Here is a 26,968-nt window from a genome sequence, read left to right as displayed (position 1 = left end):
TTCATTCATCCTTCATCACTTTTGTTAGCAGCGATTTCTTTTGCTTGCTTACTCGTTCAGTGACTTGAAGTGACTTGAAGTGACTTGAAGTGGAAAATTTGAGTTGGAGCAAATGTTTTGCCTGATAACTAATAAATTGCATTTGAATCGTTTCTGCTCATGATTTTAATGTCACATGAACAATTTGTTGAGGAAACCTTTTTAGGAGCAGCCGTGCGAAGCCTCACGAGCTGTGATCACAAGGCAGACGCTGACAACTGCTGTCACATTTCTGCTTTTAAAAAGAGCATCCAAAAGCAGAAACGTCAGAACTTGTGGGCATGCAAACACCGGACGAGTCCTGCACCTTGTCCTCTGAGGTCCTCCTGCTTTGTGATTCCATGCTCGACGTCAAAAGACTTTCTGTGTTACACGATCACACACTCCTGTTTGAGTCCGGATTTATCCAGCCAACACTGTCAGGACTCCTCAAACGGACGACAATGCAGTGTGTGTGTGTGTGTGTGTGTGTGTGTGTGTCACCCTCCCGGCTCATACGGAGGATTGAGGAAAGGAGGCAGTGACAGAAGAGGAGGAGGAGGAGGAGGAGGAGAGTTGGGTGGATGGGGCAGAAAAGGATGGAGGACTGGGTGGATGTGTGAACAGGCCACAGTGAGCTGAGGCTTAAACATCTGGGTGGTTGTGATTGGAGGGTCAGAGCCCCACCGCCCCTGCGTCTCTGTAACATCTGTCTCATCTCGTCCACCTCCGGGCCAAAGCCTCCACTCAGTCTCCTCTCCGTCTCTCTGCTTAGCCTCCGTCCTTTCGGTTCACTGCGTCTTCTCCTTCGTCGGTCTCTTTGTACATCTTTGTTTCCTCGGAGCTCCAAACGCGCTCTGTTCTCAGCAAAGCTATCGTAGTTATCGTAAAGTCGAGTTGATGAATAAATTTTGTATCAGTGGACGTGAACAAGTAGTGCATAAATATGTTTTTATTAATTAATTCCCATTCCTCTTATCAAACCTGAATGAACGGAAACTTTTCTGTTTATTTTCTAATCAGTGCACTCGATCAATTGAAACAACATTCCTTGTCTGCACTGAAAAAGTGTGTGCTGAGCAGGCTGATGCGTCAGAGTCCCAGTTTCCTGTCACATTTCCTCCCATATTAACTTATTTTCCCCACAGGACAACAGGAACATCGATGCCTCCCTGTTCCTCATGTTTTCAGCCCACTTCCTGCTCGCCGTGAGGAGGTCCCTCAGGTGTGTCTGTCTTTTATTGCATTGACCAAAGAGACACTGCATGTGTGTGTGCTTTATGCTCTCGAGAAGGGGGGCCAGCTGATAACCATGTACAAATTTCAGATTGGGAAACATTTTATTGAGCCAACCTTTGGCCACCCTCAGCCCTCCAAACCATAAAACCACGAGAGAACACCGACACTCCCAAGGTCTTAAACCCCCTCCCACACACACACACACACACACAGCTTGAAGCTCCCAGGGCTTGTTGGACTGGGTGAGGGGGACGGTGGAGGCGGTTGGAGGCAAAGCGGTGGAGGATGTGGACTGCGGAGAGGGACGCACCATTCAGCTCAAGCAAAAAGCCTGACTTCAAGCTTCAGTCCGCACCGACGGATTTCTCAGCGATTTGAGTCGACCGTCTCTTGTGCAGATACGTTTCCGTTTCCATTACTGCCTCAGCACACACAGAGAGGTTCAGATCTGACGCGGGCAACGCAGTCGCGACTAAACGTAACGCAGATAAAACAGCTTTACCTCGTCTGTGCACGTTTCTGCCTGAGAATAAAGACAACAGCTCCCATGATCCCACGCTACTTCACCGAGTCATCAGACTGCACCCCGAAGGCACAAATTACATCCAGTGTGTTTAATGTGCTCAAAGTGAAACCCGCAGTTTGCCTTCTCTTCTGTGCTAACTGCGATATACGATGTGAGTGGAGCACTGATATTTAGCTAATTTTGCGTCGACCATCTTTGCATATTTTGATTAGTAACTTCTTCTTTTCCCAAAATCCCTGAGCTTCCTGTTTTCAGCTCGCACTCGGTGATAACGAGCAGGTTGCAAAATCCAAGCGCCGCTGCAAATTGGCCTCGGGTCATTTCTACAAAATACCGGATATCAAATGGCCTCAGTCTGATGGCCGACTGCTGATCTGTCTGCTGTACTTACACTAATAAGTAGTTTGCTGATCAGGCTGATCTGAGAACAAGTTTAGCGTCTCACAGCTCCAGACCTCATTACAGCCAGGCAGGAGGCTACTGCGCTCGGCTCCGAGTCAACAGGCTAATTACACCAGGGGAACACACACACACACACACACACACAGGAGGAGAACCTCTCAGACTGTGAACACAACTTAACTGCACATGACAGTGTAGACAAACAAACACACAAGGGAATAAACAAACAAGCACACACAATGCAAAAAAATAAATATGCCAACAGGTTGAGGACAATCACAGCTGGTGCTCATCCTGTGTGTCTGTGTGTGTGTGTGTGTGTGTCTGTGTGTGTGTGTGTGTGTGAGTTAAAGAGCAGTGGAGGGTTTTTAATATTAATTGCATAGCTTTGTATTTGAGTTTGACTCTTGGAGGGGGTTGTGTTAATTATTAAGCAGCTACTATACCCCACTCAGTGGAGAGCACCCCCCCCCCCCACCACACACACACACACACACACACACACACACACACACACACTCACACACACACACACACACTCTTAGAGCAGACTTAGAGCATATATAAACAGACAAAGGACATTTATATGCAGCTGGACGAGATGCAGCCTCATGCTGGAGCGTAATGTTACACATGCAAACATATGCAAAATCGTGAATACATATGCATAAATAAACAGACAAATAAGCAGCCGCATTACACAAAGAGCACTAACACAAGCACACACACACATAAGCACGCACGCACACAAACACATATCCGGAAAGCTTCGGTAAAATCCCCAAAATCAAAGCGAAATGTCACCTGTTAGGGCCTCTGTGCATTTTTAATGGTATTTCCATTATGTTGGCCACTGGTCCTCCAGCAGTCTGTCACTGCAACGACCTAAAACTGTGTGTGTGTGTGTGTGTGTGTGTGTGTGTGTGTGCGTGTGCGTGCTGCTGGAGAAACAACGCTGGAGGCATGGAAATGAGAAATATTCATAATACACACTGTGGTAATTTAAAGTTCACTCGGTGCAGTAAACTGCCATGCAGATGCTTTGAGTCGTGCAGTAAACTTTCTGTTCAGACCCGATCGAATCAAATCGCCGACGACAGACCGAGCTGTGATTTTAGAGCTCCGAGTCGTACGTTTTCGCATCGCTGGTGGATGGCTAATTCATACATTCACGGTAACCACACCCACAGTGTGTTATGGGGGCATTCGTGGTGTGTTATAATGCACTCATACCGTTTTATGACAGCACTCGTACACGGTCATCAACAGCCATAAAACATTATAGATTTGACTCATGATGACGTTCTAATGTCTTATGGAGACTCTTGACTGGTTATAAACTAGACACTGACTGAAGGGCTTATAATGCATTATGACTACATATACTCACCTGTACACACCTCAACAACGAGCCGTAATAAAGACTCACAGTGTGCTATGGATTCTCTTAAATGCATGAAATTGCATCATACTTTACAGAACACACACACGCAATAATAACTTATGAACCTGCTTGGGCTGGTATAGCAAACTGTGAGTCCTCACTACAGCTGAAGAGTCCCGCCCACCACACGTTTACCTCACACCTATCAAACTGCTTCCTGCATCGGCGCTGAACTCTGACGCTGCAGAACCGTCCGTCATGAGGACATTTCATAGCAACGCTGAGCCGCCTACAAACGACGCACACACGTCATTAGCATCGCTCCTGGTTTTACTTGTAGAGTGTTTGTACAGTGATGCTATCAAAAGAAAAACTGAGCTCCGGTTTTAGTCTCTGAGAGTGAAATGATCCTCCTCTCAGTCTGCTGGCCTCCATCCAGTAACATCCACTTTACTGGTGACAGAGAGGATGATTTAATCCCACGCGCTTTCTAATTCAGCTGAATGCCTGACCTCCACCCCTCCATCCATCCTGCGGTTCAGACCCTCTCCCCCCTCGCTGCCCCTCTTCTCTTCACTCGGCTTTGGGTAGCAGGGAGGAGGGGGGACGGGGGGGAGGAGGAGGAGGGGCATCAAAGTCATCCTGCCGTTTGTTTCCCACTGCCCTACTTTCCTCTGCTGCACCACATTAGACCATGTGGGCCACTGGCCTACAGCACCAACACGAGTGTTTACTGTGTGTACACACACACACACACACACACACAGAGGCTACATGTGCAGCTTCCCGGGGTGGCACCAAAATGGTGTGTGTGTGTGTGTGTGTGCTCACCACACGTATACAGCAGCATCTCCACCCGACTGCTGCGCACATGCCCATCTACACTGTTCATCTGTTACAGTGACATCCGCCCGTCTGTATGAACGTTATAAATAAACATTTCACGTAGAGGTTTCAAATTGTGGGATCAACTCTGTGTGAATGATTTTATGTATGTGTAAGACAAATTTAAGGATCTCCAGGCCCAGTTCACTTAAACTGATTGAGAGGGAAGACTAATCACTGAGACACTGAGGAGAACTAGCAGGCTTCACAGGAAACAATTAAAGACCGAGAGGTTTGAATGTGTGAAAACTCTTCAGTTGTGCTGCTGTGTTACAGTCAAGCTGGTCTTTGGAGTCCTGAATTTACATTTTCCAGGCCCAGCTGGAGGTCTGCTTAACTCTGCCTTTCTTTCTGTTTCTATAAGCTGCATCGCTGGACTTACGAACACACGACGGTCGCATCTTCTAGGCAGATGGAACACGAAACGATGATATACAACGATAGAACACGTGCCATCTGCACCGTGATGAAAATGAATACTGCTACTGTATTTGTAAAATAATGCTGGTTAGAGGACGTGTACAGAAAACCAGAGGCCCCAGAACGGAGCCTTGAGGAACACCACACCGCGTCCTTCACGACCTGCTCGTCTTTCTTTCGTCAGTCCTGATCTCCTGACTCCCGGTGTCTGCCGGAGCTCCTGATGAAGGAGAAGGACGAGATAAAACGCCAGGAGACAACATTCAATTGTGTGCCGCGTGCAGCCATTTACACACCGTATGGACATCTGCGATACCCGTCAAGGTTTTGTTTGGGGGGATTAGCTGTGCGTGTGTCTCTGTATTCTAGATAATACTACCAGATCCCACATTTTTTATTCAGAATTTTTGTAATAGAGATGATCCGGCTTATTGTAATAAGGGAACACAATTTACACAATCTGCCCACTGAGGACTGTGTACCGAAGATTTCTGAATCATACCAAGATAATGATTTGTATCTAAGAGGAGGAGGATTAAGCAGCGGCATGGATGAAAGGATGGAACATTAACACAGAGCTTAGATATTTCTGTACAAGTTAGGACAAAGTGATTTCAGAGACTTGTGTCTGATCTGCATATGCATGTAGAATAGAGTGTTGAAAGCTTGTTAAATGACGGATGTATAGAGAGGGAGGGAGGGAAGGAGGGGGGAGTATAGGAGGGACGTCCCCTGTCTCTCTCCGTCTATTCACTCCTCCATTAGAAAGAAAAAGGGAAACGAATTTTAATGGAACGTCTGCGATATCAGTCGTCGCGGACAATATCAAGCTCAGTATGTGGGCAGATCAATATATTGGCTTCTATCTATCCGCCCGCCATTTTGTTCTCCTTGTTTCCATGCACTCCTCTCCTCCTCGTTTCCCTTTGAACTGAACATCATCCTTGGCCTCCATCTCATCCTCTCTCCATCCCTCCGTCTCGTCTCCCCTCTGGAGAGGACCAGTAATGTCCGCTCCATCTTCTGACAAGCCCTCTTTATCACGACGCCTTTTCCACAGAACAAGAGGCTCCGGGAAAGGAGGCCCGGCACTCTGCCAGCACGGGAGCTTCTCAGGCGGGTCGGTCAGCGGCGCCGAGGGGGTCTGCTGTGGACGTCTCTCAGAGCCCCGCGGGGATGAGAGGATGCTCGCTGGCCAGGATTGAGAGGCGATGGAGGGGCCACTTGTAAAGAGCGTGGCCCCTCGGAGTCAGAATGATGTGGAGAGGCATAGAGTGTGTGCTCACACACGCATACACGCACACACACACTCACACACCCACAAGCAGCCCTCTCAGAAAGCTGAAAAACAGCATCATGAAATGAATCTATTGCAACTACAAGCAGACCCGGTGAGCCAGCTTCCCTGCAAGCCAGCATGAGCTCCGTCCAAGGTTGGATCCTATAGCACTGGTGAATAAATTCACCGTGACAGCTCGAGTCAAGGTTAGCCCTGCTTGCTGCTGGCGCCTAATTTCGCAGCCGTCGAATCAAAACCACATATCTTCAAGAGCAAAAGTGTTCAGGAACGGAGAAAGCGACGATCGTCCTCACAGTGAGGGACAGCTTTCACGACACTGAGATGACTCAACCTGCTTTAAAATTAGGCACAAAAATCATTGATGCTGGTTTAAGAACGCAGCTCATTAACTGCACCTGAATTCACAATCTTGTTTGGTGCTGAGACGGCGCTCAGACCAAAGGAGGCATCACACACACAAGGAGAAGCTTCGCTGCTTTGTTCTTCTCTCAGCTCAAACTGCACTGACGTAATTTCCATATATTTTTTTGAAGTCAAAACCTGTGTGTCAGATGATTTGGTTTGGTTTCTGATCCAGTTTACTTGCACGTGGTTTCCTGGAAAGCCCACAAATCTGCTGGGACACACGCACATCACAGCATCTTTGACGCAACCTTCAAGACTCATCGGTTGGCCGCGAGCCGCACATTTTCAGCCTGCCGCTCTGAAGCGTCGCACAGAAAAAGCTTTTCACCTCAGCTGTCACTGCTGAGTGGAGTGGAGCACAGAAGAAGAAAAGCGAGGTGGCGGTCAGAAGCTCTTAAAGGTGATTTACTGGCTGCTTCTGGGCAGGACATCTGGTCTGCCTTTTCCAGTTAAATGCCCTGATAGCACGCTGGTTTGGAAGCCGCCCACCTGACATTAACTTCAGGAGTTACATTAACCACAAGCTCTTTGGCTTTGTGCGGCTTGGTTCCAAAGCAGCTCCTCCATCTCCTCGTTGTCAGAGAAAGGGAAAGAGCTGCTGCCGACAGCTTAGAGGGCTTTCAGCACTGGGAGAAAACAGTAATAAAAGTTAAAAATATACCAGCTTTTTACATTTGAGATTGCCACACTTCAAGCAGGTTTCATAAAGTCTCATAGCAACAGCAGAAGACACGAGCAGCCCTGCTCTCAGACACCTTTTCAGAGCTGCAGGAGGGGAGGAAACATGGCTGAGGTAATTACAAAGCACAGCTCGTGCAAACACTTCAAATGTAAAGAAAGTGAAATTTCTTGGTTCAAAATTCATGTGTTTTATGCTCGCAAACACACTGACTGACATCCCAGAAGCTCAAGTTTTAAAGACAACTGAAAAGCCATCAACAGCAAAAGTCCAAGGCAGGCTTTTCCTCAGGGCGTTACTTGCTGTCAAGGACGTGCTTTCATTTCATATGGCCCTATTTCATTTTTCCACAAGCTCTTTTCAGTTTTCAGGACTCCTGGGAAGCCTGCCCCCCCACCATTTCGTATAGATGCATCTATCTGGCCAGCATTCAGGCCATCACCACCAACACTCCTGTACATTAGAGGAAGAGGATGAGGCTCTGCTGCCTGCCTGTTCGCTCTGATGGAAGCCTAATTGAGCAGGAAAAACACCTCAGCTCTGCCTCTCAGTGTGGTGGCATTTGGACGCCTACAACCGTCTGCAGCTGGCTTCTATATGAGGTGTAGAGAACAGAGTGACCTTTTAATGACAAGGCCTTACACACTGTGCCACACACACACACACACACACACAGCTCTCCCTCCTTCCATCCAAACCTAGTAGTGTTTTCATGAAAATAAACTGATTAAGTAATTAAGGCAATTTTTGCATCACAAACCCGGTGAGGCGGTTCCTCTGCTAATGCAGCACTCGTGCCACACTGGCAGAGAAGAGCAAACGTTTAAAGCAAGTGACTAACCTGCTGATTGTTTTCTCAGTGTCAGTCACAATCCCAACAGCACCTCTTTAAAGGTACACAACAGCAGTTTTTTTCTTGGAAAAACTCTCCCAAATAGCGCCTCTAGTGGTAACTTCTAACTTCAGTAGATCTGCTACACAACACAGACATCAGCTCTGTTGTTTCCTCACATTCTGCTGATGTTTGTTCATGTTTTGAATGTTTTAAACTAAAACTCTCTTACAAAATGAACCTGAACAGTGGTGAACAATTAAGAAAATCTCTACTTCCACTTGACATAAACCTGAACTTCTCCTCCACCTCGTCCCTCCACTCATCCCTTCATTCTTCCCCTCACCTCATCATCCTTCATCCGGCTGAAGCTCTGAGGAGCAGCGGAGAGACAAAGATCTTGATGGAGATCGGATGGAGCACTTACTCCCTCCTGCCACTGAGCTGTCAACCCCGCTCACATCAACACACACACACACACACACACACACACACACACACACACACACACATTACAGTACATGGACACACTCTTGTTACAGTTGCAGGTAGCTGCTGAATTCATGCAACATTATGAAACAATATGGCTGCCTTCAAGGTGAGCCTGCCACACAGCAAGAAGCCTTTCAGCACAGAGAGAAAAGCTGAGAAACAGGTGGGAGACAAATGCTGTGTGCGTGTGTGTGTGTGTGTGTGTGTGCATGTGTGTGTGTGTGTGTGTGTGTGTGTGTTTGTGTGAAAGAGTGTCAGGTAGGCAGGCAGGTGGGAGGAGAGAGAAACAAAGGGACGCAGAGTGGCAGAGAGAGGAAGAGGAGTGACAGTGTGAGGGTCTCCATCCTGCAGTCCAACAGCTTCTGTGACATGAACATTTTTATCCCTCCTGGCTTCTTACTGCTGTTTTGTCAAAGATCAAAGCATCTGGTTTCCACAAAGAGGCTGCAAAACCAGCATCTGATAAACTGATACAAACACCACACACATCCAGACACACAGTCTGCTGCTTGTCCTGGATGTAAAACATGACTCAGAGTGCAGGAACACACCAGGAATAACAAGTGTGAAGCCTGAAACGGCGGCAGGCACAGACAGGAAGTGACAGGAGGGAGGAGGAGGAGGAGCGCGGCGGAAAGCGAAAGAAAACGTTTGTGTTGTCAACGAACAGCGCTGCTGCTATAAAAACTTCCATTCAGCGTTAGAACGAAGAGCAGTCCCTCAGCATGATTATTATACTGTGACCGTGCTGCCACAAGCTCCCAGGGAAATACATTAAAGATGGCTGCTTCTCGCTAACACGCATCTCAACTGAAACACGGCAGCTGACGCTGAGCGTGACTACGCTTCTGTCAGAGCAGACCGTCTGTCCACATCTCAAAGAGAATGACAGAAAGTCGCAACACGAACTGGACAATTTAATTAAAGTATGATGCGTCTCTTTTTAGTGCTGCGGTGGTTGGAACGCTGAGCACGAGGAGCAAAGACAAAGACTTTTACGTCTTTTCTATCTGTGCACCATCTGGCACCACCTGAAACTCAGGATCTCCAGAACAAAACAAAGCGGTTCTTCTTGGCAGCGACACTTTCAAATCCAGCAGATCCTTACCGTCGTCCTCCTTGCTGTGGGCGTTCTGGGGACTGTGGCGCATCCTCTCTCCTCGGCCGGCCGGGCTCAGGTTGGACGCTGCTCCCAGATCAGCTGCTAGCCACGTGGGCTCGCTCATCTCTGCCTCCTCCTCGCTGCTCAGTGAGCTGTCATCCTGACCAAAAGAGACGAAACACACACGTCAGCATTTCATATCGCGGCAATCAAACTGACCCACAAAGAACTCAGTCCAACAGTCTAACGACCTTCAGTCACCAGAGTCACAACACGTCCAACAGCAGGCAATGAGTCATGGGGGCAGCCGTGGCCTAGAGGTTGGAGAAGCGGCTTGTGATCGGAGGGTCACCGGTTCAACTCCCCGACCGGACGGGCAGGAAAAATTTGGGTGTGTTGGAGTGATTAATGTGACAAATGCCCCCCCCTCCATTAGCCGGCTGATGTGCCCTTGAGCAAGGCACTTAACCCCCCTTGATGCTGCCCACTGCTCCTGTGTGTGTTTCACTGCATGTAATTTGTCGGGTGTTGCATGTGTGTGTTAAACTAAGGATGGGTCAAATGCAGAAGACGAATTCAGTGTGTGTATGTAAGAATATATATACTGTCAATAAAGCTGATTCTTCTTCTTCTTCCCACTTCCTCCATTCATGAAGCTAATTTAAGAGATTTAAGTCGATGAAAAGCATCGCAGCTTTCAAGCTTTACGCTGCGGACACCACAAATGCAACCGAGAGGCTCGTGTCGACATCGAGTGGATGACAGCGAGGGTGATGACACAGGAAGTGTTCAAAACCAAGACCAGCAGATCATTCTTTAAGCAGAAAGAGAATTTGAAAAGGAGAACACTTTTGTTTCTGCCAACATGACTGGACGACCAAAGACGACTAAACCAGCCAAGTTCTGCCTTCCCAAACAGACGACATCTTTTGTCTGTAAATCCACCTAAACTCAGATTAGCCACTTTCTCGTGACTGAAGCGGTTTTAAGCCATTTGTAATCTCTCTATTCATCGCCGTGTCAGACAGCCACTCCGCCAGTTTAACCCAAACATCAGAGGAAACGAGAGACGCGAATCAAACACGACATGCTGCTCGGCGAGGAGCACCAGCATCGCCCCGGCATGGTTTTCCTGCTGACCCTGAGCTGACCTTTCCACAAAAAACACGTTGAAAACAAAAAAACACAACATTCCCCACAAGAAACGATGTTTTCCTTTTCGTAGTTTCCAAAAGGTGAGCGTTCGCATCAAAAGGATTCAAAAGCTTTTATGAAACAGATTCAACCGTCGTTAGATCTGCTGGTGACTGACAGAAGCAATGCGAGTATTTCTCTGACTGAAGAGGTGGCAGAGCTCAGTTTCAGTTCTGACCGAAGATGATTTGTGTAGGTGAGGCGTGCAATAGACAACAGAAAGATGTGGACACAAAAAGATTAAAGAAAGAAACAGAAGTGAAGATCAACTTCAACCAGAGCCAAAGGTTCGTGTCCATCCTGAAGCGAATACAAATGAATGTAAAAGAGAAAAACTGAAGTGGATCAGGTCTGCAGTGTTAGGCGGACACGTTCATCCACAACCTCAACCCCCACACGGTTTCCACCTCCCGACAGCTCTGGACTTTAGCCACAGGGCTCTGAGTTGTCCCATATTGACACAATTCAGGATTTCTGGAAGTCTGAATTAAAATTATTAATACGTGTGCCAGGCCTCACCACTTGTTCAAACTCTCTTCAGGATTTCCCTCACGCACACACACACACACACACACCTCTACAGCTGTTATCAGCATCTGAGGAGACCTGCACTTTCAGTAATGAAGTCCTCAGTGCTGCAGCTGCCTGTACACACACACACGCAGAGCGGAAAGATTAATGAGTGAGCAAAGGCCTTACTGACACTGAAGGTGAGACGCAGCAAACTGGTTATTTTAGTGCTCCAAAATAAAAGACAGACAGGTGAAGCTACTCGCGGGTCACATTTTCTGCGTATTTTACATACGTGTCATCCTTGACTCTCAACATGAACACGATGCATAATTCAGCCCAGTGCACACGTGACGGCGAAAAACAAACGATCCGATAACAACGAGAGCAGTTGAAGCGACAGATGACATCCTGAAAGGAACAGAAATGTGGACAGAAACTGAGACAAAGACAGGATGAAGTTACTTTGCTTAATCTATTTTGATTTTTACAAATGTACTATTTAATCTTGGTCTCAGGATCACTTTGTGAAGGTCTGAGCTTTGTTCTAAATGTGTACACTCATCTTACACATTTTCGTTTTATATTTACTGCAAATTTGAATCTCAGGGCTTCTATAAACACCTTCCTCTGAGTGGAAGAATCGAGGTGAAAATGAAAAATCGTTCACTTGCTGATAGGCTGAATATCGATCGCCGATCAGTCCTCGTCTCTCTTCCTGACCAGGCAGGAGGCGTCTCTGAGCAAACCAGGACGTTTCTCTTTAACTCATCAGATCAGCGCTCCTTTTTTCTGTCACAGAGCAATCGATTTTAAAAAATGAACTGCTGCGGGGGATTCCACTGTTTCTATTTAAAGAGAAATAAAAAATATATCTGTGTGCATACTATGGCTGCAGCTCCTGTAGTGAGCGCATGTGGCAGCACTGACCCATATCTGTCCGTTAGAGAGGCTTCTCTCAGGAGGAGTTTCCCTGAGCTCGCCACACCAGATTAGCCAGCCAGCGCGACTACACACACTGACAATGACTGGCAGAGTCCATGTGGGTCTGGAACCAGTCGAGCTATCCAGGGATCTGTGTCATTAAATAAGAAAGGCTGCGATCCACAGTGAGAGTCACTGTGTCACCCACACACTCTGGCATCAGCACCGATCTGTCGGCAAATGTCATATGCTACACTTAATGAAAGAAAGGAAGAGTTTTCAGGTTAGGAAAGGCTGTTTGGTTGCTTTTAAAACTGTCATGTTGTTTTCTATTCGTTTTATCTGTAACTTGTCAGCGCATTATTTTGGTGCTGCTGACCGAAGCTCAGAAAAGCTGCAGGTTTTGGGACACTTCGACACGTCTCAGCGTCCACGTTCGTTGGTCGCATCCATGTGGAGCAGATCGAACATAAAACATGGTGTCTCCATTTTAATCTGAATCAGTGTCCACGGAGCTAACAGGTCCAAAAACCAAAGGGCGCTGCAGGCATCAAGACTGTCAGCTAACAGCGTTTTACTGTAAAAAAACGGGAACAGTGAAGACTTCCAGGGCTCACATTCCAGGCTGTTTGAACTCGCAGCTCGGCATGTTAATCAGCTCAGAGACTATTCAGAGGCTGTTAATTCACCACAGCCAGGCGCATGAATCAACTCTGACAAATGATCAAATGAGACCTTCTTTTAATCTACTCTTAATTCCTTTTCAATTACTATCATCACCGGCCCACATTAGCTCATTTTCAATTACCATATAATCTCAATGCAATAATCACGGTTAGCCTGCGTCTCTTTGTCGCCGCGTTGGAGGACTGAAGAACAGATGATTTATATGAGGCCCGATTTCACTCCTCATAAAAAACAAAGACTCAAAACCAAATTACGACAATAAGAGGTAACTGCATTTCGGTGGTGTGCTGAGTAAAATTGTCATCAACTTGGACTTTGTTTGCCTGATTACATGCTGAATGGCACAAATCCTGAACAAAGCAAAGCAAACAAAGGCTGAAGTGAAGGGAAAAGAGAAGAGACGGACTGCAGTTTCTTTTTTACAGTCAAGCTTTTCTGCGACCTCTTGGACACAAACCACCAGCCAGGCCTCCTACGAGGACGTTCAAAAAACTCTTCATCATCAGCATCATCATCATCCCTCCTCTTCCCTGCTCGCTTTCTACTCCTCTCCTCCATTTTCTACCACTGCAGCTAAACTGAGGATAGCAAAGTCTTTTCAATGTGTGTGTGTGTGTGTGTGTGTGTGCGTGTGTGTGTGCGTGTGCATGTGTTGCTCATTAATGGTCTCAGTAACGAGCTGTTCTAATCTGCATACAGATGAACAGCAGCGCTCCTGTCTGATAGATGAACACATAAACAGGCTTCACTCGTGTCTGTGTTGACTTTGGTTCTTCCCGTGTGTGTGTGTGTGTGTGTGTGTGTGTGTGTGTGTGTGTGTGTGAGAGAGGATTACCAAACACACACACACTCCTCAAGCAGAGCCCACACCATCACTGTAATGATAAAAATATCAATTACAGTCACTAAATTTGTAAATTATCCTCCTGTTTTTATTGATTGAACAAACAGAATAATTAAAGTACTGAGAGGATTTGATTTTCAGAAAATGTCAAAAATATTAAACATCAAACCTTCAGGAAACTCCACACTGACTCACACACTGGCTGGGTTTGTCTGAACGAGTCGCTCTCGGCTGTGGGAGCCACACACACACACACACACACACACCACGCAGCCTGACAGTGATGATGATGATGATGATGGTGATGAAGACTGTGGTGAAGATTATGAGAGGTGCAAAGCAGTTAAGTGCATCCAGAATGAATAATTAACAGCCTCTTTTGTCTATCGTCTATTTTTACTAAAGTGTAGGTGAGAGGAGCAGACCGTCTTTCAACCTTCAGCTGAGAACAAAGGAGAAGAACAGGAAGTGAGCAGAGGAGGAGGAGGAAGACGAAGACGAGGAGAAGCTCAATGAACGGACAGTGAGGAAGAGGAGAGCAGGAGGTGGCAGGCCTTGGAGAACAGCTGAGTTTGTGGAAGAAGAAAACAACAGAGTGGAAGGAGGGAGGGAAGAAGTGAGGAAGAGAGATTCTGCATGGCAGCCGAAGATGCTTCTGTAGTATTTGCTCAGAGCAAACACAGCAGCCTGGGGGCCTGGTGACATTTAAAGTGCGCATATTCAAACATGTTGGGTCTGAAACAAAAGCTTTTCCCGCTGCCGTTGAAGCGTCCGGCGCCAGACACGCAGCGGCGGTCATCCTGAGACCATTCCCGTTCAGGCGAAGCCTCTCACTGCAACCCACCGCCAACCGGAAGGAGACACGCAGGAACCGGACGGACGCAGGAAGACCACACAGAAGACTCCAACCAGATTGGCGTTTCGACTTTTTCATTTCGTCAAGTCACTCCTCTCTTTCCTCGCTCGCACTGCAGCCAGCTGAGCAGAAGCACTGATGAGACTGCAGTGTGTTCCACTGTGTGTGCCTGCCACAAGCCTCACGGAGCTGAGCGTGTGTGTGTGTGTGTGTGTGTGTGTGTGTGTGTGTGTGTGTGTGTGTGTGCTCTCACAGCACACCAGCCGGATCTGGTCGGATGGTGTTGCTAAGCTAATCAGGTTAGCCACCGGACAAACGGAAGGAAACGTTTCTTTCTCTCTGCGCTCATCTCCTCTCTTCCATTCACAGGCTTCCTCTCCCGTCTCCTCCTTCCTTCCCTCCTGCTCTCCTCTCTCGTCTCCTCCTTCCCTCCTGCTCTCCTCCCCCTGTCTCCTCCTCCTCCCTCCTGACCTCCTCTCCTGTCTCCTCTGTCCTTCCCTTCTGCTCTCCTCCCCCGATCACCTCCTTCTCCCTCCCGCTCTCCTCCCCTGATCACCTCCTCCTTCCTTCCCTCCTGCTCTCCTCCCCTGATCACCTCCTCCTCCTGCTCTCCTCTCTTGGCTCCTCCTCCTCCCTCCTGCTCTCCTCTCTCGTCTCCTCCTTCCCTCCCTCCTGCTCTCCTCCCCTGATCACCTCCTCCTCCTCCCTCCTGCTCAGTCTCTCTCTCTGAAGTCATGTGAGTGTGATTGGGAACAGTGGGAGGTGGAGATTGTGATTTTAAATCAACAGCTTTTTTGTTGTTTTATTTTTTTAAAATCTGAAAGCAGAAGTGAACACTTAATCTCTCTTTTTCTCCCTCCTTCACTCCCAAATACTTTTAGGAGCTTTTGTTTAAAATCTCTCACAACTAAATATGTAAACGTTTCTCCACATAACCTGACCACCGATATAAGATGTGTTCACGTATTGATCGTTTTCGGATATTTCTAGAAAAATGACCTTTTCCCCGTACGAGAGCCCTACACCACCGAGTCTATCAAAACATCTGCTCCAAACGTTTGTGAAATCTTCCTCTGCAAAAAGTGGAAAGCTCTCGGGCTTGTTACGCCCACGCCTTCGACTCGCGCCTCCCCACAGACTGAAGCACCGGAGGGCCACGGAGCCGCTTTGCAAACACCAATTACACACCGAGAGACGACGTTTAACCAGAGCAGCAGAAAACCGCCTTTAAGTAACAAGTCAGGCAGCCGTGATTGTCGGGTATGTGGGGATGAGCTTAGAATAAAGTTCACTAATGCAATAAGGCAGAACAGACCGTCATCATGAGCCGCTCAACTTACATGGACAAAACACTGAGGCTGTGCTGCAATTGTTTCAGGCCTGCAGCTAAAGGTCATTTTCATCATCGATTCATTTGGTGATTATTTTTTCTTTTAGCATTTAGTCCAAAGTTTTGGTTTTGGCTGGAAAGGTTCATGCTCTTCTGGTTTGATCTTCTCGGAGCCAAAAACTGACTTGTGTCTCGTTTTGTCCAACCAACAGCCCAGAAACCGAAAAGTCTTCACATTACAACGAAACAAAGGAAACAAACCAGAGAAAAGCAGCAAATCCTCACATCTGGGAGGAGTGAAAAGACAAGCTGTAACAAGTGAGTCTGAGCTGCAGAGCCTGAATCTGTGGGGCCGACACCAACCGGATGTGGTGACACTATGAGCACCACCAAGGCTGCAGCTTAACAACTGTTAGCCGCTTTAAACGGCCCAGCACCTTGGACTTTGTGTGGACAAAAGGAGAACCGTCTCAGACTCCGTGTCCTCCTGTCCTCATGTGTTTTGGTGATATTCAGAGCCTCCACCTGACCACAGTCGGTCCTCAGCGAGCACAGTAAAATGAATATCATTAAGAAAATCAATTAAGGTGGTGGTGGTGGGGTCGTCACTCTGCTCAGCCTCTTTGTTCTCTTTGTTTCACAGGCCCTGATGGTGGTGGTGGTGCAGAACTGGACCCTGGAGCTTCTCTAGCTGTCAAATTGGCATCCTTCCACAAACCTACCTCCCCCCACCCATCACTCTCCCACATCACCCCACCTCCTCATTTATCTCCCTTTATTTCTGCCTCCCTTCCCCCTTTTCCTCCCCCCATCACTTCACCCTGCCAACCTCTCCTCACTCCACCCTCATCCCTCCACCACCTCCTCCTCCTCCTCCTCCTCCGCTCTCAGCTCCTCCCCCACCTGCTCCCTTCTCCTCCTCCACCCTGCCAGCTCTCTCACTGCAGTACTCTTGTTTGATTCTTCACCCATCAGGAGCAGGAACTACTCCCGTCTCTCCGCCTTTCTTCGTCTCTCCCTCCGCCTCTCGCAGTCATGTTTGTTGGTTTCCATGGAAACTGATCCAGGTTGCATGTTCATTGTAACACTGATTGGGCTGGGACTCCCGGTCACCATCGTGGACACCCTTCACCCCACGCCTTTGCCCACAGCACATCTGATTCCCAAGCTCATGATGCATTCAAGGCATGCGTGAAAACGTGGGACCTTTTAATGTGCTTTTTAATGGCCAACCCCATGAGGCAAGACACCTCAGTGTCTCATATACTGTCCTGGATTTCATTTAAAACTTTCACCTGTGCGAATGGATTAAAGCCATGACTCCTAATCATAACCTGTGAGCAGTAACGTTGCCATCTCAGACTGTTTCATTTGCAGGATTTTCATTGGCCTTGAACGCATCCAGTAATTCAAAAGCAAAGAGGACCCAGTCATGTGGCCCCTCGCTTTTATCTTCTGCCCAGAGTTTCATTAGAACAAACTGTCGATGAGAAACAAAACAGTCAGTAACTCAACGAGACATAAATTCAGACAGCGCACAGCTCATTTACCCACTGACTGATTTTATTTTGGGGTTTAAATGCGACTTCTGTCCATCAAATATGAAGCTACAGCCAGCGGCCCGTTAGCTTGGCTTAGAACAACTTCACTCTGCCACAAGGCGACAAAATCCACATAGCAGTATCTCTAACGGTCACTGACAAACATTTCTCTCTTGTCTTATCTGAACAGGATCAGAAAGTGCTAAGCTGATATTTAAGGGGAGTGTGAGACTATTGGGTCTGAGCAGGAAACTCCATGAAGTCACGTCTCCCTGCCAAGAACCCGTCAGGTGCATCACAGCACAGAAAACAGTGAAATGTTGTTTTTTTGCACTTTACTTTTGTAGGGTTTGAGGCTCCAGAAGAGAGACGTGAGTGTTATAAATCAAACTCTCTATCATAATGTCAAATGATTCCTTTCAGATAACCTCAAGGCAGCCCTCCATCCACCCACGTTACCGATATGAAGCATTCAGGCAGATGAGGGTGAGCGATACTCCATGAGAAGAAGAAAAAGTCCTGCAGTGGAACAGCTTTTGTCACACCGTGTTATTTATCTCTTTATGGCCAGCGTTTCAGGCCACTGTGGGCAAATCAATCCGCAGAAATTCTCTACAGCGACATGAGACGTATTGTGGAAGCCTTTTCTAATTTTATCCATCAACAGTTTCCAAATTGATTGTGCAGAAACATGCCGACGTTTATCAATATCAGGATAGAAAAACATATGTGCGAGAGAGGATTTTGCCCACATTCATACAGTCTGCGGAGTGAGGGAGGAGCACAGAGAAAACCTCCAGCACAGCAGCAGAACAGCAGTCTGTTCAAACAAAGCATCGCAACAACACAAACCGGTCCAGAACCAGCACCAGCACCAGCACCAGCACAGTGAGAACGTCGTCATTCGGCCTCCTGCTGAGAGGCAGCAAGCAGAATTATGCATGAGGACGTGCCACAACATATAAGGGCTAAAGTGAGCCGGTGACAGCAGCCATGTTCAGGCGCATCCCCACACATCAACCCGAGCCAGACTTGATAACACGGCTGGAACAATTCAAGGCTCTGAACCGCCAGCCGCCAGTCATCCCACGTGACAGCCGCTCGGCATTCAGCCCAACCGCGACGTCTTATTTCTGATTGCATCCACCTCTCACGGAGATCGATGAGGGCTGGAGGGAAGAGGGCAGGATCATTTCTGAACTGAGAGGAGATATCGATAAGGGGAAAGCTGGCTGGACACACACACACACACAAACACACACACTGCAAGGATTAACAGGGCGCAGGCCAGGAGCTCCACTGCAGAATATTGATTGCTGAGAAAATTGGCCATGAGGAGGCGGTGTGTGTGTGTGTGTAAAACTGAACAGTGGGACACACACACACACACACACACTAAAAATGCAGCAACACTATAAAAACAATTAATCTACCACTGACGGACTGAGACAGTGAGAGGACAGCATTAACAAATATGAAGAAATTAAACGTGTGTAGGTGGGCAGACAGACAGGCAGACAGACAGACGACAATAAAGACTGTCTGTCTGCAGGCTGCACTGTCTGTCCGTCTATCTGTCGGCTTATAATATGCCATGCATGTAAAGCAGAGCATCAGCCATATTCAATGAGCTGCCACTGACCTTCAGTGAACAGAGACACAGAGAGGAAGAGCGCCGAGGAGTCAACAGTCACGTGACAGGAAGACTTCCATAACTTCCTGTCTGACATCTGCTTCGTGTCCCTGTGATTCTGACTGAACCCTTCAGTAGATACTGAACTCTCGACTGAACACGACAAGCCAGTTCGGTTTGTCGTGTTCAGGTCAGGCCAGCACTTCTCACTGGACTGAACAGACGCCATCTTGGGGGTCTGCTTATCTTAGTCCATCATTCACCTGTGATCACTACAGCACAAGCTGTGGGGCAAAAAAAAGTCATTTTAGTTCAATAAATAACAAACATCTCATTGCAAACTAAATCTAAACTCACAGAACAAATGATCTGCTCCGACTACAAGGAAGTGCAGGCAGAAACACAACTACAGACAGCCAGGCACCACCACACACACACACACACACACACACACAGCATCAACAGTCTAACTCTTCTTGTGGTTTAGAATATCACAACACATTCAACCCACTCTGAGTGTGTGTGTGTGTGTGTGTGTGTGTGTGTGTGTGTGTGTGTGTCAGACAGGAACACACTGACCAGGAGGAAGGCAGATCCATAAATGTCATGGCCCGTGTGTCTAATCCTGAAACTGAGAGAAGGGATGAGTGGGAGCGAGAGCATCACTCTGACCTTGTCCTCATATTAAATAAGCTCGTTGTGTGTGTGTGTGTGTGTGTGTGTGTGTGTGTGTGTGTGTGTGTGTGTGTGAGATTTCATACTGTTGGCCACATGAACCACACGTTCACTGAGGGCTGAGGCTGACGTCTCTTTTCGTGTTCTCGTCAACACGCCTGACACGCCGCCATGTCTGACATGACAGAAGCAGCTGGCTTTGAAAAATACTGATTGCATTGGTTTCTAAATTTGACTTTTCTGTCACACAAGTTAAGAAAATGCATACAGATCAGGTAAGATATTAAGCAATTTTCATTCAGTTTAGTTGCTTGTGTGTCTTGAGAAAAGTGTGTGCGTCTTGAGAAAAATTCTAAATAATAATTTTAAAAAATTACCGAAATCTAAAATCCACTAAACATATGAACTTTAAAGAAAAATATTGCAGAGGTGAAAAAAAGAGAAGCCGAAACACGTGGATGGCCCCCTGGTGGCTGGCTGCAGTACAGCTCATACATGAAGTGAGGCGTGCCGGCCATCTTCATATACGTCAATGTGCGAGACTTAAAGGGAAATTATTCACGTAAAAATCATGTTTATCTAAACTGCCAGAATTGAGATGGTGAGCGTGGCAGACAGACAGGTAGGTCACGGCCAGGAACCAGGTTTATTTAAAACTAATCAGTGTACATGAGTTGACATATTGAAATGCACATGATCATCAATAAAAAAGTCCCAGACGAGAGGACACGGAGTCATAAATATCTCTTTCTCTGTCCCTTCCTTCCTCTTTCTGCTTATTAGTGTGAAACCATATATCCACTCAAAGTATCCAAAATCTAATTTTACAGGTCAAAGAGTGCATCGGGGCGTCGGAGCCTGAGGAGGAGGAGCCTTTTCCAGCCTGAACGTCGCTGCCTCAGACGGCTTCACTGAAGCTCCGGACGCCTCTGCAGCCTGATCTCACAGCACCTGAGCAGCAGCTGAGGCAGGTGCGACCCCGTGCCGTCTCTCCAAAGGCTCCCTAACTCCTAATTCAGCTGTGACAAGTGAGCTCCCCTTAATAAAGGGAAGTATGCATAAAACATGACGTGGCTGAATGCGAAACATTTGTGGTGCACTGATCATAAGTGTGACTGAGCAGCGTTGATATTTGTGCATGATGAGACGGACTGCTGAGTGTGTTGGATTTAATGTGGACGCACCTGACAGGAAGTCTGAGAGCTCAGTTATCCTGCTCATAGCCTCTGGGTCTGTGTGCCTCTGAGAGGGAAAGCGTCTTCAGCATGCATGTGGTTATAAAAGCCTCCCGGCCTCTGAGAGAGTGTGTGTGTGTGTGTGTGAGTGTGTGTGTGTGTGTAGCTGCAGGCTATGAACATGCCATCTCTCCACAGAGCTCATTTGGAGAGGTCTTGGCTGCTCTGTGAGTGAACTCTGGGTTTAAAAATCACACACAGGCATAACTCCACCATCGCCCAGCAGCAAACACACACACACACACACACACACACAGGCTGTGTTTGCTGATGCTGTCCACTAGTTCCAGTTCTTCTGCAGTCTGCAGGTCAGTGTAGAAAGAGAGAAACCGTAAAATCAACCTGTATAGTGAATAAAACTCCAAGCACAGGATGCTGCTGATCATTTTCAGCGCGTTCGGGGCTGGTGAGAAAAAGGCCAACAGACTGAGCCCATGAGAGCGTCATCACACTGTAGTAACTGAAGCCAAATGAGGCAGGCTGTTTTTGTGCTCATGAGAACGTGCCAAAACTGAATGTGGAGTGAAGCCAACAAAATGCCACAACAACGGGGTACTTGAGAACGGCCAAAAAACGTATTTAATCCTCAGTAGTCATCACCTTCAGCTGTAAAACTGGTTTAGGTTACATTTTTCCAGTTCCAGTTCATCCCAAAGGTGTTGGATGGGGTTGAGGTCAGGGCTCTGTGTGGGCCAGTCAAGTTCTTCCACACCAAACTCATCCAACCATGTCTTTATGGAGCTTTGCTTTGTGCACTGGGGCACAGTCATGCTGGAATAGAAAAGGGCCTTCAACAAATGTATGCTGAAGCATTAAGATTTCCCTTCACTGGAAGTCAGGGGCCGAGCTCAGCTCCTGAAAAACAGCCCCACATCATAATCCCCCCTCCACCAAACTTCACACTTGGCACCATGCAGTCAGACAAGTACCGTACTCCTGGCAACCGCCAAACCCAGACTCGTCCATCAGATTGCCAGAAGGAGAAGCGTGATTTGTCACTCCAGACAACGCGTCTGGACTGCTCTACAGTCCAGTGGTGGCGTGCTTTACAACACTGCATCCGACGCTTTGCATTACACTTGGTGACGTATGGCCTGGATGCAGCTGCTCGGCCATGGAAACCCATTCCATGAAGCTCTCCATGCACTGTTCTTGAGCTAAGTTTGGAGGTCTGTAGCGATTGATGCTGCAGAAAGTGAAAGTCTGCATGCCTAGGTGCTTGATTTTATACACCTGGGGCCTTGGAAGTTATTGGAACACCTGAATTCAATGATTTGGATGGGTGAGTGAATAGTTTTGGCAATATATCTGTGAAGATTCTCAGTCATCCAGGTCATATTCAATCAAAAGGTTGAAGCAAGGCGGCTGGACTTGTGAAGATTAACTTGAAGTCGTTTCACTGCTAATCCAAGCAGCTTCATCAGTTCTAAAAAAAGGGAATATAGTGCAATATAGTGCATCTCACCTCAAGTGTGAGGATTTGTGTCAAATCTTTTTGCTTTTGTGCCTTCTGATTGGAAAAGCAATTACAAGGTGTTGTTGTGGTCTCTGAGGAACTTCTGGTGGCCATTTTTCATTGTTTTCAGGCAGCGTATGGAAGAATGTGAGGAACAATACTTGTGTTTTGAGCAGCAGCTAGTCGTCTGACTGTCTGTCTGCTCAGCAGCCCGTTAATCCATCTGGTTAACATGGTGACACATGCTGAAGTGTTAAGTTGTACTGAAATAAACAGCGACAACCAAGAGTGACAAATGAACACAGTGTTGGAACAGACACACACACGGCACATCAAAACTGTTGAGTGAGTGTGTGTGTGTGTGTGTGTGTCTGAAAAGAGGTCAACCTTACAGTGACCTTCATCACCCATCTGTTAAATCCACCAGCAACCTGGTGTGTGCCTGTGTGTGCGTCTACCTGGATCAACAACTTACTCTGAATTATCGCCATGGAAACTGAACAAAAAGTCTGTATGATCCATACAACGGCTGAGCTCACATCAATGTGTAACTTGCTCAGTATTGTTGAGTTCTTGCAAATGAAGCTGCTGCCATTCATGAGAAACATACGAAGTACGTCGCGTTTCCTCCCTGCACACGCAGACGACACCTCGATGAGCCACAGCGACTGCAGGGACATAATCGTGGTGCTTGATGAAACCAAGTGATGTTGTTTTATGTTGTTCTGTTCATGGGGTCTGAGACGGACGGCAGTTAGCTTAAATGTTAACTTCAAACCACAAACTGTTTCGTGGCAAATGTTGCTCTTTGTGGACAAAGCTAAAAAGAGCAACATTGTTAAATTACACTGCTTGTGATGGAAACAGCTGCTGGTGCTGCTGATACACCTGAGAACCAACACATGACTGTGCAGCCCCACGCGGTGTTCAGTCGCCTTTAGCTAGCATTAGCAACTAGCACCATGTTAGGGCAGATTCACTAACGCTTCATAGACCTGTTCCGGGTGTTTACACTGGCATTTATTGTGTCAGTTGATGTTGTGATGTTGAATTGAAAGTCAACAGCCCTGCAGCATGCGCAACGGCAAGATCTTTCACACAGGCTATCAAAAGTGCAACTTGAACTAAAATAATTACACAGAAAAAAGTTAGGTTATGGGAGCTGAGCTGCACACTCCAACACAGTGAGTCTAAAAACACTGAGCAGTCTCAGCTAATCATTGACTCAGAGTTAGACAAGGGAGTGGGAACTGTTGTAAAGTGTTAAATCAACAGCCAGTCTCCAAATATGACCCGGGTTTCAACACCTTCATTAAAAGGTGGGTGTGGAGTACAAAGAAGAACGAAATAAACTGAAACACAGGGCTCGACTCAGGAGAGAAGTTAAACGTGTATTCTTTGTCGTTTGAAATATTTTTTCTCATTTCTCATTTGACACAGGGCGGGTTGACCGTCTGTCAGCTCAGCCGCTCCATCATCGCTGGATCAGACGGTCGTCCTCTTGGTCGATCAGCAGATCAGTCAGTCATCGGGCGATCGCTCCTTCCCCAGCAGCAGGGCATCAGGGCATGGATACCAGAGATTAGTGAAGTGTCCAACACTCTGAGCCCTGCTTAATCCAGTCAGTCACAAATCTGCCCCGAGCATGACGATTAACCCCTTTCTTCTGCAGCAATCCTTGGGAAACACATTGTGGATTAGTCTAGGCAAAGGTCACTGCTGGACTGGGCTAGTTTCACCCTGCAAACACATACGATCTGAAACGCTACACTGAACCACGCAGGTTTCACCTGAAACCGACAGCAGAGGTCAACATGTGCACTAATGCAAAGTACTGCCAGATAAAATAGGAATACCCAGAGCAGCATTAAACTAATCTTTTTCTACCAACCACAGAAATAAGAAGACTACACAACACATGAAAGAATAGAACAAGTCACTCGTACTGGCGACCCAACAAAGAGCCGCCTCTCACCTCTGCAGCTCCACGGAGCTTCTCAGGCCCAGCTTACGGTTCGGTTCAGCGTCACTGTCATCCCCAATCTGCCAATCAGAAAACTGCACTTAAGCACTCTAAATGAGTGCAATGTGGAGTGGAGACGACAGACACGGCGAGGAGGCTGCTTCAGAGCTTCCAAAGCAGAACATTTCCCAATTCATTTATTTTATCTTCAATTGGACAGAGAAAAGATACAGAAACCAATAATCCAAGAGACCCGCTCTCTCCCTAACCAAATCTGGTCCACTTTTTTTGTTCGGTGTGAATTCAAACTCTGTTCAAAAGCTCTAGTGGACAATACTTCTAGCCAGAGAGGCTTCTTCCTTGTTGTATCATCACTTTAAAGCCTTCAGAGTCTGTCAGCCATCCAGAGAGAGAGAGTTGCTAACTGGTGTATCGGTTATTTCACAGACAACTAACTGCCCCGATTTCCTGGCAATAATCAGCACTCAGCTCCACCTTATTGAGTTGTCCATCTCTGCTCCAGCCGGGCTCCCTCGTGAAAGTAAGAGAAAGAAAGAAAGTCAGACATGAGAAACTCTTATGGAGGAAGCGGAGGGGGTGACGGCTTCAGGGAGCGGCAGAGGAGTGGAGTTCAGCTGCAGCTGTATTATAGGGCTGATCTCTGCAGGGACTCCCCGGTTCCACTGGTTGAGCACTGAACACACACGGCAGCATGGCCGCCGGGCAGCACGTGTCTGCTGCAGACAGCCAAGGTAATTACATGGAAATGCTTCCTGTGTAGCACACTGCAGAATAACTTACATGACAGGGATCGACTGGTATTTTCAGGATCGATTATTAGCAATCATGCGGACAGATAACCAGCATGTGGAACTGATGTACGTTTGTGGCAAAAATGTATATTTTAGTGTCAAAATTTAGAATAACTGCTGATGGAATATACCATATTCAAAGCACTGCATTTGAGACAGACCTCCCTTTAGACATTACTGTGCTTATGTGTTTGAGTTGGGCAGGGCACCAATCAGGATCTGCTCGTGCAACCAAACTACACCAACACAACACAACACAACTCCCTGTGACCACTTCATGACACAGAAAACTATTTAGGATTTGAAGTTTTCATGAGACTTCAGTTCCTCACAGTCCAAAGAACTTTATTGTCAGCCTGCACCTTCACGTGCCCTCCATCTTTTCACGAATACTCCTTTGGCAATGAACAAAAAGACCCACTAATACCCGCTGACCTCTACTAACTTCTACTAACCTCTGACTTTTGCTGTCAGTAATAACGGTAAAATTTTTGCCCCTTTTGGTGCAATGAAGTGCGTTGAAGTTAACAACATCAGTGCATAAACTTTTCTGTCTGTCAGCTTCTGCTGTCTGTAATCAAATGATCTGACTCAAAACCACAGTGTCACCACAGGGCCTTTTCTCTAGAACATGTTGCTGCACACGACCTTCACTAGCGTGTTCACTAACTGTGAAACACTGAAATGACTTGAGGAGGAGAAGTTTTCTTCTTCACGTTGTCTTCACGCAGAGCTGCTGAATGGTTAAATTGTCTGAGAGCTGCTGGATAACCTGAGAAGACTTCAACCCTGTGAACACTTAACAAAACCCCACCTCTCTGAACTTCGCCACCCATGTCTGCCTGAGGGGTTTGTAGAGTTTCTCTTAAACAAATAAGATGAAGCCGAGAGAAGAAAAAAGGAAGGCAAACTGTGTAGGTGAAATACAGAAACCACAGGGAGCTCTGAAGACACGTTTAACAAAAATGTTTGATCCTTTTATTCACAATACATCACGAGGTTCATGAAGGAGAAATGATGAGTGTGGGTGAGCTGCTATCCATTCACTGAGCTGCAGTGGTTGAAAATATGTGAGCAGTGGACTGCTGTGTTTACATTCACAAGTGTTTGGCTTGACCTGTCTTTGTTTTATGGTTGCACTCTAAAGGCCAGGGTACTAACACACTGCCTCAGGCGATGCTAATCAAACACTGAGTTTGCACACAGTGGGCTGAGCTCATCAAGCACTGAGCACGAGTGAGCCGCCAGAGGCAGGCTGATGCCGAGAGCGTCCCGCGGCAGGAAGAGCTGCACCTTCAACACCCACTGCTACACGCCACACAGCCAAACATCCCGCCGTTACCACCAAAACATACCCGAACAGGCCAATAAGCAACGCCTGGATCACAGGCTCCCTTCAAGTCGGAGTTTTAGGAAAGTCTGACTGACAGCATACAGAAAGGCCACGTAATCCGGCTGAGCACTTCTGACAGACTCTGCTCTGCTACTCAGCATGCAGATTAATCGATGATGAAAATAATGTGAGTTTGCCTGGTAAAGGAGCAGCGTAGCCTCTAGCTTGTGACAGTGGAAGTCATGTACACACTGCACGCTCACAGTGCTGCGGTTAAGGAATAAAAACTAA

General features: G+C 47.1%; 1 protein-coding gene across 1 annotated transcript in view; it reads right to left on the bottom strand.

The window, feature by feature from the left end:
* Positions 1–26,968, bottom strand: part of LOC124062752 (nucleolar protein 4-like) — a 103,235-nt gene that overhangs the window by 33,789 nt on the left and 42,478 nt on the right. Inside the window, exon 6 of the mRNA XM_046395683.1 lies at positions 9,691–9,844. Within this exon, the coding sequence (XP_046251639.1) occupies positions 9,691–9,844 (154 nt within the window). The remainder of the gene's footprint in view (positions 1–9,690; positions 9,845–26,968) is intronic.

The sequence above is a fragment of the Scatophagus argus genome, chromosome 8 (assembly GCF_020382885.2).
Source record: "Scatophagus argus isolate fScaArg1 chromosome 8, fScaArg1.pri, whole genome shotgun sequence".
Lineage (NCBI taxonomy): Eukaryota > Metazoa > Chordata > Actinopteri > Scatophagidae > Scatophagus > Scatophagus argus.
Note: the sequence above shows the minus strand (reverse complement) of the source record. Positions and strands in the feature narration are given on the sequence as shown.